This window comes from Phyllobates terribilis, unplaced genomic scaffold, assembly GCF_046119375.1.
Source record: "Phyllobates terribilis strain yellow unplaced genomic scaffold, ASM4611937v1 Scaffold_88__1_contigs__length_6355796, whole genome shotgun sequence".
NCBI lineage: Eukaryota > Metazoa > Chordata > Amphibia > Anura > Dendrobatidae > Phyllobates > Phyllobates terribilis.
In genome coordinates, this window is record NW_027362848.1 from 5,194,884 (window position 1) to 5,216,183 (window position 21,300).

Here is a 21,300-nt window from a genome sequence, read left to right on the forward strand (position 1 = left end):
ATAGGTATATTATAGAGTAAAATATACATCGTTGTTTTAGTCTATAAACTACTGACATGTCTCCGAAATTGAAAGCGAAAAATGTTGAATTTATTTGCAGCAAATGATAGAGCGTCAAAATACTAAAAAAGAAAGTGCTTTCAGACCTCAAATTACTCATGTTTTAAATGTGAAATCAATATTTGGTGGACTAACCATGATTTTTAATCACAGCTTTCATTCCTCTTGCCATGCTTTCCACCAGTCTTTCCATGCTTTCCAATAGAAAACTGTTCAGTGGTCTCTTAATTTTTGCCGGAGCCGTATGTCCTTTGCATCCGTGGATGTAACTTCCTTGTCAATGAGAGACCACATTTATCTGTGAATTCATACGAGTACCTTCACATGCGATCTTGATATTTTGTATACGTTTGATCTAGTAAAGACCTTCGCTCCTTTCTTTTTTTTCAATCAGATCATTTTTATTTAACAAAAGAAAGACCAGCATTTTGTGTTTGTCATACAAACTTTGTGACAAAAATAAAAAGAAAGAAAAACCAGTAAAGAATACAACAACTGGTTTACAATGATATAAAACCCAATATTACTCTATAGTACAAGGTTTTGGAATAGTAATTTTACATTTGCACATAAATATCTGAATACTTCCTGACGGCTTTTTTTTCCCTATTGGGACATCAAAAGAAAAAGAATATATCTAAGAAGGGACAATTGTGTGGACTGAGACAATTATTATTTGCTGACACCTTAGGTATCAGGATATAAATTCCTGGTTTACTGCAGGGATATGTACAAATGGTCCAGTATAGCATTTCTGAAGCAATACCTGGGGTAATTAACCATTGTTCCTATATGTGTATGGATTTCTTGTGAGCGTTCCTTTAATATAAAATCCACTTTCCAAGCATAGAGTGTTATTTATCCTGGGTTTTAGTTCTGTTATCGTTGGGGGAGAATTGTCTATCCAATGTAGTGCCAACAACTTTCTGGCTTGGAATAATATTCCTGAGCTATCTATTGCCATATGGGAGTCTGGATCTACGTCCTCTCCCAGGAGTCCTAGGATACAGATTTTAGGTTCCAACTGAAGTTGTATCCCAAATACAGATAGTACAAGAGGGATCACCACGTTCCATTAGTCGCCAATATTTACACATTCCCACGTCATATGCATCAGGTGGGCGTCCTTTTGACCACATCTAGGACATGTGTCATCCATTTGTATTTCAATTTTAAATAAAATACTTGGGGATCTATATACCCTATGAATGAGAAGAATTCGGGACAATCTTTGTGACTCTGACAATGAAAGTTTCAGTGTCAAATCCAGTATCTCCCCCATTGCTCCTCAGATAAGGGACCCTCATCCCCCTCCCATTTTGTCTTAACTATCAAATCAATATTTATCCAAATGTAGGGCCAGAAACTGCCTATAAATAAGGGATATTAGACCTTTTGTATCCAACGATGTAGTAATGGTATCTATTGGGTGATGTCAATCAGTATGGCGTTTATTTTAGTTGTGTACTATATGCAAGATGTATTTGCAGATATTGATAAAACACCCTATGCGGAAGGTTAAAATCTGCCTTTATTTGTTCAAACATCTTGAATAATCCATCCCTCAAGAGTTGTGACACCAAACATATACCCACTATCCTTCCACTCACTAACATTTTTTAGTTTATGTAGCTCTGGTAAGTTATAGTTGTGCCATAAAGGAGTATAATTTGTGTACTTTCCAATTCCCAGAATATTTTTACCCCTATCCCACGCCTTATATATTAACTTTAGTGTACGACATTTTAAGTAATTTTCTCGAGGAGGCCCCATATCTAGTACCGAGAATGGAAGCTTCCACTTGGTTCCTTCCATAAGTAGGTGCCCTGAAATTACACAATATTTGCAAGTACCCCATCCATGAAACTACTTAGCTCCCTTCTAGCGTTAAGCAGGTCTATATATACCTGGAAGGAAGCAGATCATTTATGTTGTTTGTCAAGTAGATCAATCTGCTCAAGCAAATGGGAGACTTTAGCTGTTCTCTCCTTTTTTTAGCATTTATCCATGTTTTATTATTATCCCTCTGAGGACGCATGTGAGTGCTTCCCATTTAAATGGTAAGGCAGTTTCATCATGCTCATATATTTGAAAGAGTCTATAGTCTCAAGAAGGTCTGAGACACAGAGTGAGTCTTTCAGCAGATTATCATTTAGGTTCCAACATCTGAAGCCTTGGTGGAGTCTGGTATAGTCAGATTACAATATACAGGAGCATGATCTGACCATACAGCAGTTCCTACCTGACAGGTAGGTTGCCATGTAGGCAAGTGACGGCTAATTAAGAAAAGGACTATATGGCTATGCATATTGTGTAAAGGAGAATAATAGGTATCCTTTACGTCTGGATGTAGTATTCTCCATATATCGACTGGTTGAGACCGGAGCACGTTTAGCAAAGCTTTTGTTTGTTTTTTAGATTGGTGACACCAGCCCAGGGACGCATCTAAAGAAGGATCCAAGACAAAATTAAAGTCACCTCCAATGATGATAAGGTCCTCCGCAAAATATTTTAGTTTGTTTAAGTAATGACGGCATGTCTTAATTTGGTCACAATTAGGGAGATAGAAGTTTTCCAAAGTCAAAATTTTGGAGTAGACGGAGATCTTAACAAACACATACCTCCTCTTCGCGTCAGACAGTGTTTCTACAATAGTATGCAGCAGTGATCTGTGGCGGCCTATACTCAGCACCCTAGACTTCAAAACATTAATCATCTTGGCATCCCAGAAAAATGCTATCTATTAGTAAACTGAGGTACAGTATATGATCGCCTCTAAAGTGTGACTCCTGAAGAAAGAGAAAATGTACGTGCTGTTTATACCTACGATAAAACACTTGAGCTCCTTTCTCAGGAACATTAAGTCCTCTGACATTCAATGAACAAGTTTTGAGTTGTGCCAAATTATATGAAAAAAAGGAGGAATGGAAGAGAGAAAGATTAAAAGAAAAGAGGAAGTATAGACGGTAGATAGTAACGTCTACCTCTCAGTGTCTAAGAAGTATAGATTATGAATATATCAAAACAGTAGGAAATTGCGAAACAAGCAGATCCCAATGCAAGTCCCTAACTGGGGGTTGTCTTTACAGGCGCAAGTCAAACTTTCAGTTCTAGGATTCCTATTAGGGGGAACCATGGAATATAAAACAAGTAATGTAATACAGCCTGATATTACAGTAGTATCATGTGAACTCAACTTATATGGTGGTCTAAGATCTTATATGAACTTAGACATTCTATATAGTGGAAGAGTGGCACCTAACGCTCTATTTAGATATATCTAATTATATGCTTAAAGAAATAAGTAAGCATCTGCAAACTGTCTCTCATCAGGGAAGGCAAGATTCATTTCAGGAGCTCATATGATTGGCAGGTTCCTTTCCCATCTGGCTGCATCACCATCAAGTTCCTGATCCATTGAACGCCTTCTGTGACGTGCTGGAACTCTCTGTGGCAATGGTGGAGCAGGTGGCCAGTCAGATATATGGAATGTCCAGGGCATCACAAACAGGTCTCATGTTGCTTGGATCTTTGAAAATATACAGCTGGAATGGGTACCCCCAGGAGTACATCAGGCCATTTTCCCGGATGGCATTAAGTAGTGGTTGCAATACCCTTCTTTTAGCAAGTGTCATTCAGGATAGATATGTGAGCAACTATATGCGTTTTCCATTGAAATCACCAGGACCCAACTCCTCTGCTTTCCTCACAATGGCCTCTTTTACATTGAAAAAAATATGCGACAGATAATGTCCCTTGGACACTCAGGATCTGGGCCATGATTGCCTATTGTACGGTGCGCCTTTTAAATCTCCACCTCCTTATCAATAGGATCACCAAGGATATTAGTGAATAATGATCGCAGTGTTGGCATAATCACTTGTGCATTGATGCTTTCAGGTATACCCCTTATCCAGATATTATTGCCATTTTCTTGATCATCAACCATATTAAACAGATGGTTCATTTACTGGCTGTGAAGATCCAGTGTTAGTTTCTGAGCATTATGATGGCCTCTAACTTGAACGTCGTCATCCTCTAATCTCTGTACCTTGTCAGTAAGCTGTGACAGGATAGAAGTGAGGGGACGTATTTCAGTATTGTATGTGGTCTCCAGCCTCTGAATATATTGCTCCATATCTTCTTTAGTAGGGATAGACACAATCTGATATACAAATAAGTTATGTTGTTCCCCATATCAGAATAACCTGTGGCTGGGAGGTAAATGTCCCTGTGAAGCAAGCACTGCTCAGTATGTGGACTTTGGTGAGAGTACAGGGAGATTTGTGGAGCTGTTTTCTTGTGAGGCCTACATTAAGAAAGAAGTTAGTGCAGGACTTACAGCCTGGAGCTGTCTGGCATCATGAGGGTTAAGACTGCTTCTTTTACCACGTTGAAGTGAGGCAGTAATAGCTCCGGAGCAGGAAGATAAGACCTTCCATAAGAAACGCTGCATACCAGACATGCTGACGGAGGTGGAGGACCTCAGATTAACCTCTGATTTCTTATTTCTTTCCCATATCGAAAGTCATGTTTGAGGCTGTAAATTGCTTATAATTCACCCAGTAGCACGGTATGAAGAGAGTGCTTTCAGTGTGTGTGTTCTCTTGGTGCTATGTCCAGGCCATGTCCTTCCTGTTGATGTACAATACGTCTGAAGGTGGCGTTGATTGGCAGCAGGATTGTGTGATGTAACAATCTTGTGTGATGTAACATCCTTACGGAAACGCGAGTTGTGACACCAATGGAACGGCACCAGAACAGGAAGTGCGTATGAGTGTTTTTATTTTAACAAGGCCAAACATGAGGAATGAGAAGGAGTTGTCCTAGTAGTGGACAACCCCTTTATGAAGATACAATTTTCGGTTAAAAATGAAAAAGGCTTCTCCCCTGTGTGACTTCTCTGAAGTTTGTTAAGAGTTGATTTCCGTGCAAAACATTTCCCACATTAAGAACATGAAAATGGATTCTCGTCTGTGTGAGTACTTTGGTGACTAAGAAGTGATGATTTCTTCACAAAACATTTCCCACATTCTGAACAGGAAAAAGGCTTCTCCCCTGTGTGATTTCTCTGGTGTATAACCAAATCTGATTTCCGGCTAAAACATTTCCCACATTCTGAACAGCAAAAAGGCTTTTACCCTGTGTGAGTTCTCTGGTGCTCAACCAAATCTGATTTCCGGCTAAAACATTTTCCACATTCTGAACAGGAAAAAGGCTTCTCCCCTGTGTGAGTTCTCTGATGTCTGATACAACATGATTTCGCTGTAAAACATTTCCCACATTCTGAACATGAAAAAGGCTTCTCCCCTGTGTGATATCTCTGATGTTTGATAAAACTTGATTTCAATCTAAAACATTTCCCACATTCTGAACAGGAAAAAGGCTTCTCCCCTGTGTGAGTTCTCTGGTGATTAACCAAATCTGATTTCCGGCTAAAACATTTTCCACCTTCTGAACAGGAAAAAGGCTTCTCCCCTGTGTGAGTACTGTTATGCTCAACCAAATTTGATTTCCGGCTAAAACATTTTCCACATTCTGAACAGGAAAAAGGCTTCTCCCCTGTGTGAGTACTGTTATGCTCAACCAAATATGATTTCCGGCTAAAACATTTTCCACATTCTGAACAGGAAAAAGGCTTCTCCCCTGTGTGAGTTCTTTGGTGCTTAACAAAATTTGATTTATCGTTAAAACACTGCCCACATTCTGAACATGAATAAGGCTTCTCCCCTGTGTGAGTTCTCTGATATTTGATTAAACTTGATTTCTCTGTAAAACAATTTCCACTTTCTGAACAAGAAAATGGCTTCTCTCCTGTGTGACTTCGCTGGTGATTAAAAAGATCTGATTTCTGGTTAAACAATTTCCCACACTTGAAACAAAAAAATCTATTCTCTGCTGTGTGAGTGCTTTGATGTTTAAGAAAAGACTTTTCGAGGGAAAAACTATTTCCATATTCTGAAAGTGAAAATGGCTTCTTTGCTTTAGGAGCAATTTGTTTTTTAATGCTTATTTTGTGACTTTGATTTTCCTTGGTAATCAGCAATGAATCAGAAGACAGGACCTGTTTCAAAGGATCAGATGACAGATCTTTGCTGTGAAGGGATGATGGTATATCTGGAGTAATGGCATTCACTTCAATTGTATCCTGTGTGATCTCAAGATCATCTGATTTAAAAATTGAAGATGTCAGCTGTCCCTCTGATCTCCTGGTACAGTCATCTGCCAAGAATAAAACCAATTATTATTTATGAATAACATATCCTTAAAATTTATATTGTTGAATATTTCTACTTAAACTCTCTGCAAAAATGTACTTTATATAAAAGTATCATTATTTACCAAGAAAACATATCACAGAAAAAAAATCTGCCTTACCAACACCAAATCAGATAACAAATGCATTAGCATTTTAGTGTTGGTTGGGTATACTGGGGTGTCTGTCCATGTGGGGTGCACTTATATAGTGCTGGGCAGCCTTCCTGATCTAATAGTATTGGCATCATCAATAGGCTGTAAGCCAGACACTGTGCATCAAACCTACCTGTGTGACTGGCGTCCTATTCAAGCTTCATCTGTGTGCATCTTTAATACTAGGCAGCCACCCCCTCCATGAATTGGTAGGTTTGTGAGTGGTTGCTCCATCAGTATTTTGCACCTGCGCTGCCCCCACCTTTATCATGGGGGTCTGTGGCATCCTGCTACTGCATTTGTTATATGATTTGGTGTTGGTAAGGCTGTATCTTTTTCTGTGATTTTTTTTACATTTTGCCCTATGTTAGCCGTCATTATTCACCAAGACAATAACAGTTCACATTCTAATAGAAAACCTCATAGGATGGAGCAGTAGAGCGTGGTGTTCAATTGTTTGTTAATTCTGTCTCCCAAATATGGAATAAAAAGCCACCAAATAATGTTATGTAGGCAAAAATAATATCAATAAAAACTTCTACTCATCTCACAAAAAAACAAGTCCCCACTCAGGTCCATCATCTGTCAGTGGAAAAACAGAGGTTTCCACATTATTAGATTCTCAAAGGCTTTTGAAAAGCAACATGGTTTCCATAAACCAATCCAGCAATATCCGCTCTCCCAAAGTCAGATCCCCCCCTCACTTCTGAGCCTTGCAGTGCGCCCAAACCACATAGCATCCATGTATTTGGCATTACTATAGTGAGAAGAACCCACTTAATTGATGGTGTGTGTCTCCTGGAGCACAATCTGGGCACTATGTGTTGGGTAATGAAATTATATATTTGTAATTTTCCATCATCCACCGCGTGCTAATTTCCGGAAAGTGCCTGTGGAGTCAAAATAGTCACTACTCCTATAGATTAATTCACTGAGGGTTATAATTTCCAAAATGGAGTCACTTTATGGGGATTTCTACAGCTCTGGTTTTCTGCAATTTGGTCACATTAGGGCTTCTGCAAATGGTGGGTCCCATCTCCTCTGGGATCTGCTCCTGCGACGTCTGCTTCTCTCACCAGAAGCCGCCTTATTCATCCTGCAGGTGGCGCTGGTGATGGAGGAGACGTCAGAACCAGAAGCTCTGGACGGCGCAGGCTCTGTCCAGCCACTAAGATTAGGGTGCTTGGGACCTGTAGTACCATCGAGTCTGGCAGTATGGGTGTGTGTGCTGTCCAGCTGGAGTAATCTGCTCCCTGCTTCAGCCATTTGGAAAGCACCGCACCCTACTAAAGCTGGAAGCATATTGCTGGAAGCTGCCAGATACAGCCTTGTCCTCCTCTGGTTCAGTCCTCTGTGCTCAGCTCCCTGCTTGTGTATTTGTTTCCTGTTGTGACCTCGGCCCGTTTTCTGACTACTTTTGTGTGATTTTGTATTTTCTCTGACCTCCATGTTCTGACCCGGCTATCTGACTATTCTTCTTGCCATCTCACACCACAGAACATTAGGTAACACTGTGGCCCAAGCCTAGGGGTCTCTGTCTAAGTCCAAATACATGTAGAGGAGTTAAAGGGTGATGAGCAAGGCAAACCCTGGGATCTGGAAAATGGAGTAGATAGCGCCAAGCCTGTTTGTGGTAGCCATATGTTGAGCTGCCAGGTGACAGTGAACAGTGTCCCCAATACATTGTGTCTGCAAACTATCCCAGCAAAATCTGCATTCAAATAGCTAAATGTCGCTCCTTCCCTTCTTAACCTGCCATGTGCCCACACAGTAGTGTACAACCGTATATCGGGTATTGTCGGATTCAAGAGAAGTTGGAATATAATTTGTAAGGTCCATTTGTTTCCTATTATCCTTTGTGAAGAATCTCAAAGTTATCACCATATAAAGTGACACGCGTCAGATTTGAAAAATGGGCCCAGATAGGAACACAAAACTGGCTGCAGGAGGAGGTTAAATCAGAGTATTTTGGGCACTAACTACTATAGTCAAAACTATGAGTATAGACAATAACATCTACTGAAATGATCAATCTCAACAGTCTCCATCAGTAAGTAGTGAGTAACTAGTGGTGAAACCTCTCTGGTAATGGGAGTATGGTGCTCGGTGGCTCTTGGCTAGGCATGAGCGAACATTTCAATGTTCGGTTCTGAAAAGTTAGCAGAACAAATTGATATTCGCAGAATTTATTAGTCGAATATTCGTCAAACATTTCCGAATCCCATAGGAGTCAATGGGGGGACCAAAAAAATGCATAGGGAACGCCTAGAAACGGGACCAAAAGCTGCCAAAACACATCAAATTAGGGAAGTGCCATCAATTGACCCAGAGTACAAGTACTGTAATTATTATTACTGTGGCAGCGAAATTTATTCAGTTGCGCTTTACATGTCAAAAGGGGTCACCGACTGGTACAACAGGAGAGAGGACCATGCCTGCGAGGGCGCACAGTCACGGACATGGTTTGTGGATCCACTGTGCCAGGGACCCCGGAGAGCCTGGAGGGGCGTGACTAAGCGAGCACCGGACTGTTCACTAGAGCCTCTGATGGTGAGGTTAGACTTGGCTCCCGGTGAACACCAGGTGCCACTCCAGGACAGACCAACGGACGCTCAGCAGCTGGACCCAGTAGAACAGACTAGATGGCGGTGCAGGCAGAGTCCGTATCAAAGTGCAGCAGGCAGAGTCAGTATCGGGAGTGCAGCAGGCAGAGTCAGTATCGGGAGTGCAGCAGGCAGAGTCTGTAGCGGGAGTGCAGCAGGCAGAGTCTGTAGCGGGAGTGCAGCAGGCAGAGTCTGTAGCGGGAGAGCAGCAGGCAGAGTCTGTAGCGGGAGTGCAGCAGGCAGAGTCTGTAGCGGGAGTGCAGCAGGCAGAGTCTGTAGCGGGAGTGCAGCAGGCAGAGTCTGTAGCGGGAGTGCAGCAGGCAGAGTCTGTAGCGGGAGTGCAGCAGGCAGAGTCTGTAGCGGGAGTGCAGCAGGCAGAGTCTGTAGCGGGAGTGCAGCAGGCAGAGTCTGTAGCGGGAGTGCAGCAGGCAGAGTCTGTAGCGGGAGTGCAGCAGGCAGAGTCTGTATCGGGAGTGCAGCAGGCAGAGTCTGCATCTGGAGTGCAGCAGGCAGAGTCTGTATCGGGAGTGCAGCAGGCAGAGTCTGCATCTGGAGTGCAGCAGGCAGAGTCTGTATCGGGAGTGCAGCAGGCAGAGTCTGTATCGGGAGTGCTGCAGGCAGAGTCTGTATCGGGAGTGCAGCAGGCAGAGTCTGTATCGGGAGTGCAGCAGGCAGAGTCTGTATTGGGAGTGCAGCAGGCAGAGTCTGTATCGGGTGTGCAGCAGGCAGAGTCTGTATCGGGAGTGCAGCAGGCAGAGTCTGTATCGGGAGTGCAGCAGGCAGAGTCTGTATCGGGAGTGCAGCAGGCAGAGTCTGTATCGGGAGTGCTGCAGGCAGAGTCTGTATCGGGAGTGCTGCAGGCAGAGTCTGTATCGGGAGTGCTGCAGGCAGAGTCTGTATCGGGAGTGCTGCAGGCAGAGTCTGTATCGGGAGTGCTGCAGGCAGAGTCTGTATCGGGAGTGCTGCAGGCAGAGTCTGTATCGGGAGTGCAGCAGGCAGAGTCTGTATCGGGAGTGCAGCAGGCAGAGTCTGTATCGGGAGTGCAGCAGGCAGAGTCTGTAGCGGGAGTGCAGCAGGCAGAGTCTGTATCAGGAGAGCAGCAGGCAGAGTCTGTATCAGGAGTGCAGCAGGCAGAGTCTGTATCAGGAGTGCAGCAGGCAGAGTCTGTATCAGGAGTGCAGCAAGGACTGGTACACAACCTTACACAACTTAGACTGCAGAACAGGAAGGTTCCACTACAGCCATCCCAATAGATGGAGACCCAATTAGGATTCCCCACATTTAAAAAAATTAGTGGCAGACGTCAGCAAAGTGGCATCAATTTCACTACAGTAGAAATAGTGTAAATAAGACCCACACCTCTTCCAGTACAGCCAACCCAGAAGATGGGGACCTAAGCAGGAGTGTTCACATTGCCTTAAATGAGGGCCTAACACCACCGAAGTGGCACCAATGTCATCAGACTACAAGTAGTTTAACGCAGACCCATACCTGTCCCACTACAGCCAACGCAAGAGATGCAGATTCAATCGGAAGTGTTTACATTTAAAAACATAGGGCCTAAGATCACCCTTTCCGTGGCCAACAGATTGGAGAATGTGGAGTTCAACCTCTTAGCTTTGTCGTGTGTGGGATGAAACAGTCTTTTACGTGACTACAACAGCGGGATTGAGGGCTGGCTGCAGTACTGAGAAAGGGCAGAGTATGGTGAAACGGACAAACCGATAGACCGTGAGTGAGGTGCATGTGGATATGTTACGGTGGATTAAGAAACGTGTGGTGTGCTCAGAGAAACAAACACAGCAGGCATGTCCGCTTCACTTACAGCTGACAGGCTGTCACTCAGCCTAACTGCAGTGGGTATACAGCTGGTTCTGTCGGACACCTGCGTGACAACTTGGCACGGTAACAGAGGAGGAGGAAGAAGCAGCAGAGGTGTTTGATGGGGCGGCTGATGGTTGCTTTTTGAAAATCTATTTTGAGTTTATTATGTTTGCGTACCCGTTTGGGGAGAACAATATCTGCACCAAATGCTCAATTTCACTACATTCACTCCATAACTATAGAAATGCATGGAGACCAAAACCTCTTCCACTACAGTCAACCCAATGGATGGAGAACCATTCAGGATTCCCCATATTTCCAAAAATTAGCGGCCCACATCTCATCCAGTACAAACAACCCAAGAGATGGAGACTTAACCAGGAGTGTTCACATTGCCCTAAATGAGGGCCTAACACCACCGAAGTGGCATCAATTTCACTAGAGTATAAGTATTGCAAAGGAGGCCAAAACTAGTTCCTCTACAGCCAACCCAATAGATGGAGACCCAATCATGATTCTCCATATTTCAAAAAAATTTGTGGCAGACACTAGCAACGTCTAATCAATTTCACTACAGTAGAAATAGTGTAAATAAAACCCACACCTCTTCCAGTACAGCCAACCCAGGAGATGGAGACCTAACCAGGAGTGTTCACATTGCCCTAAATGAGGGCCTAACATCACCGAAGTGGCATCAATGTCATCACGAGCTTGTGCAAAAAATGTGTGAAAGGACTCCCAGAAATTGCTTCTGCCACTTACTCTGCTGCTGTTGCTAATGTTTTGGCGTTGACAAGCTGACGTGCCGGAGGTTGAAAGACTACAGCTGCGACGCACACTGTGTGCCTCACTGTTATCTTGGGGAAAACCTCTATTAAAGGTTGCTTAAAAGCTTGTTTCGATACTCCAACATAAGCGGGTCCCTTTTCAGGGCGGGAAGCATCTGGCAAAATTGACTCAGATCCACGTTATAACAGAGTGGCAACCCAGTAGTCAGCATTATTTCGAATCCTAGCTATACAGGGATCATGTTGCAGATAGTGCATCAAGAAGGCACTTATATGTCGGGCTCTTCCAGGAGGTCCAAAGCCAGGCTGTATTGTGGGCTGCGTAACACTGATGCTTGTTTCCTAAGTCCCCTCCAGCCAACCACGTTCAAACAAGAGGGGATGATTATCCTCTTCATCCTCTGACAGTTGCTCGCCCATCACCTCTTCCTCCTCCATTAGTTCTTCGGCTCTTGCACCTTCACTAACAGTTTGCCTGGTATCACCAAACCCCCTCGATCGCTGTAATCCAGCGTCACTTGGCATAAGCCTGTGTGACGACAGTCTGGAAATTTGAGACATTGGTATCCCTTCCGCATCCTCCTCTTGTTCTGGGGCCAGCACCTCCTGCTGCAGGTTATTCAAAGTTTGCTCCATCATGTATATGTCCGGAATAGTGATGTTGATGATGGCATCGTCAGTGCTAACCAGTTTAGTAGCCATTTCAAAACCGTGCAGAATGTGCAGAGGTCCCTAATCTGTTCCCACTCCACAAACGTGATATGCTCCAAGTCCGTACTGTGTTGCCCCAAGCTATACGTCATGACATACTGCGCCAGAGCTCGTTGCTGCTGGCACAGTTGCTGCAACATGTGCAGAGTGGAATTCCACCGCGTCGGCCATCGAAGATCAACCTGTTAACTGGCACGGACAAAGACCTCTGTATCGATGCAAGTCGATGACATGAGGGGTGCGAACGTCGGAAGTGAGCACACAGCTTCCATACTTTGTGAAGCAGCTCATCCAGGCCAGGATAGTGGCGGAGAAATCGCTGTACCACCAGGTTGAGGACGTGAGCCATGCAAGACACGTGTGCGATCTTGCCTAGGCCTAGGGCCAATAACAGGTTCGCACCGTTATCGCACACGGCCTTCCCTGGTTCTAGGTTCAGCGGAGACAGCCATTGCTCAAACTGAGCCTGGAGAGCTGCCCACAACTCTTCACCTGTATGATTGAGATCTCCAAAGCATATTAATTTGAAGGCTGCCTGATTATGGAGAGCCCTGACTGCGCAGTACGGAGGTGGTGTGTATTCGCTCCGCACCTTGGAACGCGGTGTCTTGTTAAGGCAGAGGTTGAGTGCGCAGGTGGAGGCCCTAGAGGAGGTGGAGGATGCAAAAGCAGTGGAGGAAGTGGGAAATACAGAGGTTTCTCCTGCAAGCCTTGGGGATTCCAAGATTTGTGGAGCAGCTCCTTCCCCGCCTGCCCCCACAGCCACCAGAGTCACCCAGTGCCTAGTCAGCGAGATGTAAAGCCCTTGGCCTTGCTTACTCATCCAGGTGTCTGAGGTGAAATGCACCCTGGCACACATAGATTTAGACAAGGAACGGGTGATGTTGTCTGCGACATGCTGGTATAGCGCAGGCACAGCTTTCTTAGAGAAGTAATGGCAAATGGGCAACTGGTACTGGGGGACTGCGACGGCCATCATTTTTCGGAAACCGTCTGTATCTACCAGGCGGAAAGGCAGCATTTACGTGGTCAACAGATTGGAGATGGTGGTGTTCAACCTCTTAGCTTTGTCATGCGTAGAATGAAACAATCTTTTACGTGACCACAACTGCGGGACCGAGGGCTGGTTAAGGTGCTGAGAGAGCGGAGTATGGTGAACCAGAAAAACTGGTGGAGTGTGAGTGAGGTGCAGATGTTACGGTGGATTTAGAAACATGCGGTGTGTTCGTTGAAACGAACACAGCAGGTGTGTCCGCTTCCATTACAGCTGAAGGGCTGTCACTCAGCCTGACTGAAGCGGGTAAAGAACCAGAGTTTCTGCGATGGGAGACCTGCGTGACAATACTTGGCAAGGTAACAGAGAAGGAGGAAGAAGCAGCGGATGCGTTTGCTGGGGCAGATGATGGTTGTTGAGGTGCGCTGTTCCGCATTTCAGCGCAGTAAGATTCGCAGGGTAAAGAATGTTGTTTGAGCATGTGAACGTTCATGCATGTAGCAGTCAAATTTACTGAGTTTTTTATCGCAAAGTTTGCAAAAAACGTGAGTTGGCTCATCCTTTTGCAGTGACCAAAAAGGCCCATACTAGGCAACCCTTGCTGCCACTGCGAGCTGCAGACCCATGACAGCTGCTGGCTACAGCCACGGTTGTGGCTAAGGATGCAGTGCTCCTCGTGCTTGCATCACTCCATGTCTGCGCCGTAGGGCGAAATATAACCTCCTCGTCATCCTACTCCACCTCCTCAGATGAGCTACTCGGCTGCGTGACTATGGGTTCACACCAAGTAGGATCTTCAACCTCGTCATCATCCAATGTGTTATCCCATTCCTCGCCCTCAGAGTGACCCCTCTCCTCTTGTTGCCCTGACAGCACAGTACAGTCCGCATGAGCCTCAGGTATCCGAGTCTCATCGGGATCACCTCCCTCCCCTGCGGTTAACGTCTGGTGACGAGGGTCAGGAATCTGCTCGGACCCTACTTCATCCTGCCCCGAATTCAAGCTAAAAAAATTTTGGGCATCGCTGCAGATGCTTTCCTCCTCTTTACTCTGTGACTGTTTGGAGTACACTTCTTATGTCCATGGTGTAGAATGGGTGAAGAGTTCTACAGACTCGTCCATCTGTCGTTTGCTACAGTCAGTTGGGCAGTTGTGACGTGGTGCTTTCACTAACATTACCACATACCCCACGTACACCTTTAATACCAAGCCTATTCTCCCTTCCACCACGCCCTCTCTTTTTCCCACTCATGTTGATCAGATTCAATGGTAGAAGCACGCAATTAACTAAAGAAAAATAAGTTTTTTCCTGTGCAATAACACAGCACCCACCTGAATTTCAGCGACACTAAATGACAAGGTAAGATATGGCCTGCCGCATAAGGTTACTAACAGACAAAAGAAATTTGTTAGTGTGCATAAGGCCGATAAAACCTACAAGATATTCTCCAAACAATTTCAAACTGAGATGTCCCCTGCTGTATTACTTTAGGAACAGAAGAATTATTTTTTTGAATGAGGATGAGGCCAGTATGACATAGAATATATGCTCCTAAATATTTAAAACTCAGATCTAGCCAGCTGTATCACTTTACTCAGAGCAAAAAATATTTTTGGGTTACTCTGCATAAGCTCTGCATCCAGCTGACTTTGACCGCCACTGACGTAGTAGCTGGCTTATAGCACTGTATGACTTTTGGCACAGGAAAAAATATTTTTTGGACTGGGCGTAGCAAGAGGAAAAATTTATTTTTTTACTCTGAAACCAACTGAAGTTCAACTCCACTAAAATAGTATCTGACACTAAAAAAAACTTTAGTGCACACAGCTTTCAATATCACAATAGCAACAGAAAAAAACAGATTTTGTACTCTGCAATAAGAAGCTCTGCAGACTGTGCAGAGCACAATTTCAACCCCACTAAATGAAAAGGTGCGCTGCGCTTGCTTGATCACATTAGCAAGTGCAAAAAAGGATTCAAGGTATACTGAGACATGGAGCTCTATACCAGCGGTGCACAGCACTATTGTATGGCATGGGCCCTCTGTTTCTGTCAGAATCTCAGTACATGCACAAGAACACCAAAAATGTGCTGCACCAGCGGTTGCAGAGGTACACAGGCCAGGAATTATCTACACTATCTGACTACCACACAAGCGCCCATCTATCTAGCTAATATCTCTCATTACACAGGAGAACACTGAGCTGCGTCTGTCTCCAGCAGTGACATGGACATAATGGCGCTAAGGGAACATGGCCGCTTTTTATATTGAGAGGACATGTGATTTCTGCAGCCAATTGTAGAAGCCCTTATGTCTGGACAGTGAAGATGATTCCTGCGATATGATTGGCTGGCCGCGCTTTCCTCAGTTAAAGTTACCGCCCACAGGAAAAAAAAAAAAAAAACAGTGCGCCACTGATCTGACCTGTTCTAAGTTCTCCAAAGCCCCCACACTCACCTGGCACATGTCACCACCCATCATACACTTGCACTATGCTAACAAAACGCCGTGGTTGCCCCTCATTCATCTAACTTTTTCGATTTTAAGAAAATTTGCTCGCCTTTGCGATCTTGAATCCGAATGTGCCATATTCGTGCCGTATTTGAAACTTTCAAACATTTGCCGAACAAATTCGCTCAACACTACTCTTGGCAATCTAAACTATCATAAGGGCCAATATTTTCTGTCAGATGAGTTTCAAGAAGAAATATTACACATTCAAAGAGAACTTTTTATAATACTGCAGAGCTGAGGTGTCTTAAATTTTGCCAGAAACACGTTTAGATGTATCCCCAACCTGTATGATCTTTTAATCTTTTTTCAATAAATTGAGGATTTTAATTATTCTTGGGACTCACCATAACTAATTTTCTTATGTGAAGCCTTAAGTCACGGCTATTGGTTGGAGACCCACAGCATTGCAAAACGGACTGAGTTACACTAATAGGACACGGTGAGGCTGCCTTTTTTGTTTATTTGTCTTAAATTTAGCTTAGAGATATATCATGGCACAGGTGTAATGTTTTTTTTGTTTAGTTTATCACAATCCTGTTTGAAGTTAGTTGGTTTTAAAAGAAATTTACACTTGGCCCTCAACATTTAATGTTGTAGATCATAAATGTGAAGTTTGGCCAGAAAGACTGGACCTGGTCTTGTAGGGACCATATGAGCACATTCAGCAGCACAGAAGGGAGAGAAGGTAGATTCATCCAATAAGATATCAGGGATCTAGGAAGCCAACAGCATCATTACCCTGCACTTTCTCTTACGGCCCATCATAATAATTTTCTTCAAGTGATTTTCTGGCTTTGTGGTTTACAGATCTGGGCAGGTAACGGTCAAAGTCTCCTAATCACAGGGAGGAGGTGGAAAATCCAGGTTGTAACTTCTATGGAAAAGGGTTCAATGGCCAAAATCATTTGAACAGTTTTGGGTGGAAGAGAATGTTGTGGTCTAGAGGCAAAATGATAATCACACGATTGTGATACGGCCAAACTACACCACTGATAAAGCAGCCACAGCCGGTGATTGAGAATAATCTGTGACTTCTGTGCATTTAGTGGTTACTACTCACCTGGGTAGTCACATGTAGGAATCTCCTCCTTACACCGCTCATCACCCCTTACATATGCCTCTATAGTATTAATATGGGTCAGATCTTCACCCTGAAACAAGTATTGTAAAAGTCACAAACAGATGAGAAGTCCCATCTATGATCAGCTCTAATCCTGCCATCTCCACCGTTCTCATTACACAAGTATAAAACATACAATACTGGTGGATAAAACAAGACTGAGCACAAGACCTTCACAGCCATCTACACATCATAGGGGAGATCTCATGACACCTTCTCTCCATCTACCTGATGGTCCTGAGGAACATTGGGGTCTTCTTGTTTACAGTCCTGTGGAAGAAGAGGATAGGGACATCTGTCTGGTGTCGTCCTCTTACTGGATATATCTGGAAGAAACACATACAGGGACTGAATTCATTCTTTACATACAGATAATTATAGGCCGTGTGTATTTAGTCCTGTCTATTACCTGGTGATGTGAGTGGCTGGGGAACCTCCATCATGACGTCTTTGTACAAATCTTTGTGTCCTTCTAAATACTCCCACTCCTCCATGGAGAAGTAGACAGCGACATCCTGACACCTTATAGGAACCTGACACATACAATGATACAGTCATCCCCCCGAATCCCTTCATAGCGTTACTGTATAATGTCCCAGCATTCCCAGCAGTGTCACCTCTCCAGTCAGCAGCTCAATCATTTCGTAGGTGAGTTCTACGATCTTCTGGTCATTGATGTCCTCATGTATGAAGGGCTGAGATGTAGGCCCTGTGGTTGGGCGCAGGGGTCTTTCCCATCCCTCAGACACAGGGTCCTGACAGCGCTCACTAGAGGTCTTCTTCACTACTGTGTAATCCTGGTTATGGAAAGACACATTAATAAATCTCCCTCCAGACATTTCCAGAGTCCTCACCTCTCTAGTTCTGTCCATCTGTTATTCCCATAGATAAGAATGATGTATTGTGACGTCATCAGAATCTCTCACCTCTCCAGTAAGACGGAAGAGGATCTCTAGGGTGAGGTGTAATATCCTCTCTGCTATCTTATCTCTGTCCATATCCATCTTTGATGGGTCCATAAGGAAAATTATCTTAAATAGAAAATCTTCACTGAGAGGATTTGATATTGTAGGGACCTGAATGAGAAGATGATGAGCCTATGTAACATCATAAAAATCCTGTGTAATAATACAATTACTGGAGATAATAAGGGGAAATCTATGAGGAGATATATTATTTTACAGTATTTAGTTTTCTTCTCTACATCTAGTAATAAAACCTTTATATTTTAGGCCACAGCCAACAAGCAGTTTCTTCCTTGGAGTCTGCAGCTGAACACGTTTCTCATAGACTCATCTTCCATAAAGCTAATTCTCGTCTCATTTACTGACACTAGAATCAGCATTAGCAATACTGCAGGAGATATTCATTACACGTGACATGAGAAATAACTACTTCATGATGAGGACGACATCTTCATCTTCTACTACGGCTCTAGAAACATATTTAGCCAGATATCTTCACTGACTACATCTCCACCGGCCGTCTATATGAATGTTTCCCGTCTTTCCGGACTGTAATCTTCTATCACGTTAGATCTCATGTCTGATTCACAAACAGAAGTTTGAGGCTTTTTCTTCTTATAGTTTTTTTCTGATTTATGGCCATAGTAAACATGCATTTATGTGTTGCATAGATACCAACTTAAACCAAGCTCAAATTCTGTGTTTTTTTCACGGGCACCATAGTGGTCCTGTGGGCTGCTGCTATGGATGATACACCCCTAACTATCCAACTATCATATGGTAAAAATCTCATAGGTCCTGTATTTATTAGTATCTGCATGAAGAATGGGGCTAAGTGAGTATTTATTAAAGGGAATCCATTCCAACGACTACCCCACGGCCAGCAAGCATCAGAATCTTCACTGAATAAAAAGCCATTTCACAGCAAACAGACCTGTAATATGAGGCATTCAGGTATGTATAGAGTCACATTTCTATCACCTGTATGCCAATATTAGAGGTCAGATAAGTCCCAGGGGGTGATAGATTTCCTTTAATCAGCCGTGGGGTAATGATAAAATCAGATATGTATCAAAGCATTGTAAGGTGGCTAATGGTTGCGTAGTCGATGGGAGGTATGTGTCACAGAGATGGCAGGTCTCTGTGATGTAACCCGGAGTGTTTCTCTAGGGCACATAAGCACTAAGAGGATCGTTTGGTGCACCTGGGAGCCGGGTTACGGGTAGCTAGGAGAGAATGGGCGGGTCCAGCTACCCACATACCTCTCCTCTGGGTGTGGTTAACGGCCTATAAAATGGAGGCTGTTGTTTGGCACATGGTCTGTGTGTTTGGAGGGAGAAGGCCTCCTGTGTGTTTGTCTTCAGACCAAGCCAGGACACTAGACGCTACCCCAGATTGCATGCCACACAAGCCTGGCTGAGCAGAGACCTGCTAAGGACATTTACTTTGTTTGCCTGATCTAAAACATGCCTCCTGTTTTCCTCCAGTCACACCCAAGTGAGTAAAACCTCTACAATTGGTGTTAGACTTGTGGGCAGCGTTACAAGCAGAGACGTGTGACTGCTACAGCATGGACTGCATGCCCTGGGTGAAGTCTGTTGCAAGCCAGCAAGCATCACTAGACAAAATGGAGGACCTGCTGAAACACCTGGTTCAGTCGCAGCAGCATCAACAGGAGACCAACAGACTGTTGTTACAGCAGATCCAGCAGCACTAGCAGAAACAACGTCAGCAGATGCAGCTTCTGGCAACCGCCATCCAGGACAGGATGAGCGCTCCAACCCCAGGTGCGACTGATGACTCCCATGTCCGGAAGGCGGTATGATGGGCTTTGCAGAAAATGACCCCGGGAGATGGCGTTGAGGCCTTCGTGATGGTGTTTAAAAAGGTCGCCGAGAGGGAGAAATTTCAACAAGAGCAGTGGGCAGAGGTACTGGTGCCATACTTGACGGGAGAGCCCCAGAAGTACACCTAGTAGGCATACTATGATTTAGCTTTGCAGGACGCCCTATTTAGCTTCGCATAGTACGCCCTATCTAGCTTTGCATAGTACGCCCTATCTAGCTTTGCAGGATGCCAAAGAGTATGGCAAGCTAAAAACTGAGATTGTCGCGCGCTTGGGGGTAACAATGACTATCAGGGCACAGCAGGTTCGTACCACCGGAACAGACCACCTCGCTCCCAAATGTTTGACCTGTTGCACCTGGTCCAGAAGTGGCAGCAGCCGGAGTCGTCAATGCCTGCGCAGATGGTAGAGTGGATGGTGATGGACCGGTTTGTGCACTCCATGCCGAGGCCCATACAGCCTTGGGTTGCCCAGGGTGATCCCCAGAATGCGGATGAACTGGTCGGACTGGTCGAGAGATACCAGGGGGTTGAAGGCTCTTTGGGAAGGCTTCCCTCTCCATACTGGGGGTCCCAACAGGGGGTGGAGGCCCAAAAGGCGGTGAGACTTCCAAGGCCCAAAGGGACGAGGGAGGTGGTGCCCAAGGTCCATATGGGTGATGTTGTTTGCTGGAGGTGCCACCGCCAAGGGCATATAGCCGCCTGTTGTCCCCTGAACCTTGAGCCGATGGACTGCAGTATAGGACATCGTTGTTCATATTATGCTTATCCAGCCTGCAGTGTGAACTGTCTACCCAGTGAGGGGCCACAAGCATGTCCCGTGAAGGTGAACGAACAGGAGGTAACGGCACTACTAGACTCGGGGAGTCTGGTGACCCTTATGAGGGCCACCGTTCCTCTACAAATGATCCGTGGGAAAAAAGTCGGAGTTCAGTGCAGTCATGGTGATGCTAAGGACAACCCATGGCCAGAGTGGACATTGAAACGGCCTACGGTACTGAGTCCCACAAAGTCGGCACCATTCTGGACTTGTTGCACCCTATTATTATAGGCTGGGACTTTTGTTTGTTTTGGGATCTGTGGGGGGTAGGGTTCTGGGTTCGCAGGCTAAGATAAGAAAACCGTTAACCCTAATGAGGTATCACCACACCCAGAGTCAGACAGGTTTCCCTTTTGTGTCCTTGTGGGGGATGAGGAGGTAGTGCCCCCTGTGTCTGCCATTCCGGAGTTAGGGGTGACCGACCAGCAAGAATTTTGGGTCTGCCCAACATAGGGACCTAACTCTGAAGGAAGCCTTTACTAATGTCACTGTTATAAATGGGGTTGCACAGGAGCCGAGGCTAACAGAAGGTTTCCCCATTTTATTATGAGTGGGGAGTTGTTGTAGTGGGTTAAGAAAGTGAGGGAGGAGTGTGTGGAGCAGTTAATAGTGCCAGGCCCTTTTACAAGGAAGGTGTTGGACA

The 21,300-nt window shown here is 44.7% G+C and overlaps 1 protein-coding gene across 1 annotated transcript; it reads right to left on the minus strand.

Annotated features, from left to right (window-relative positions):
* Nucleotides 1–56: 56 nt before the first annotated feature.
* LOC141197821 (uncharacterized) lies at nt 57–18,275 on the minus strand. The gene is made up of 6 exons (XM_073662898.1): nt 17,954–18,275; nt 17,645–17,824; nt 17,437–17,560; nt 17,256–17,353; nt 16,968–17,058; nt 57–6,282 (listed from the first exon to the last, which is right to left on the minus strand). The coding sequence occupies exons 1-6, from the start codon at nt 18,044–18,046 to the stop codon at nt 5,198–5,200; spliced, it is 1,671 nt and encodes a 556-aa protein (XP_073518999.1). The 5' UTR covers nt 18,047–18,275; the 3' UTR covers nt 57–5,197.
* Between the last annotated feature and the right edge of the window lie 3,025 nt (nt 18,276–21,300).

Bases quoted from the DNA above. Each gene is read 5' to 3' on its own strand.
- LOC141197821 (XM_073662898.1), bottom strand. From the start codon at position 18,046: ATGGACCCATCAAAGATGGATATGGACAGAGATAAGATAGCAGAGAGG. The intron at 17,825-17,953 runs GTGAGAGATTCT...TTCCATAACCAG, and splicing joins TCTTCCGTCTTACTGGAGAG to GATTACACAGTAGTGAAGAA. The intron at 17,354-17,436 runs GTAATAGACAGG...TGTTTCTTCCAG, and splicing joins CCAGCCACTCACATCACCAG to ATATATCCAGTAAGAGGACG.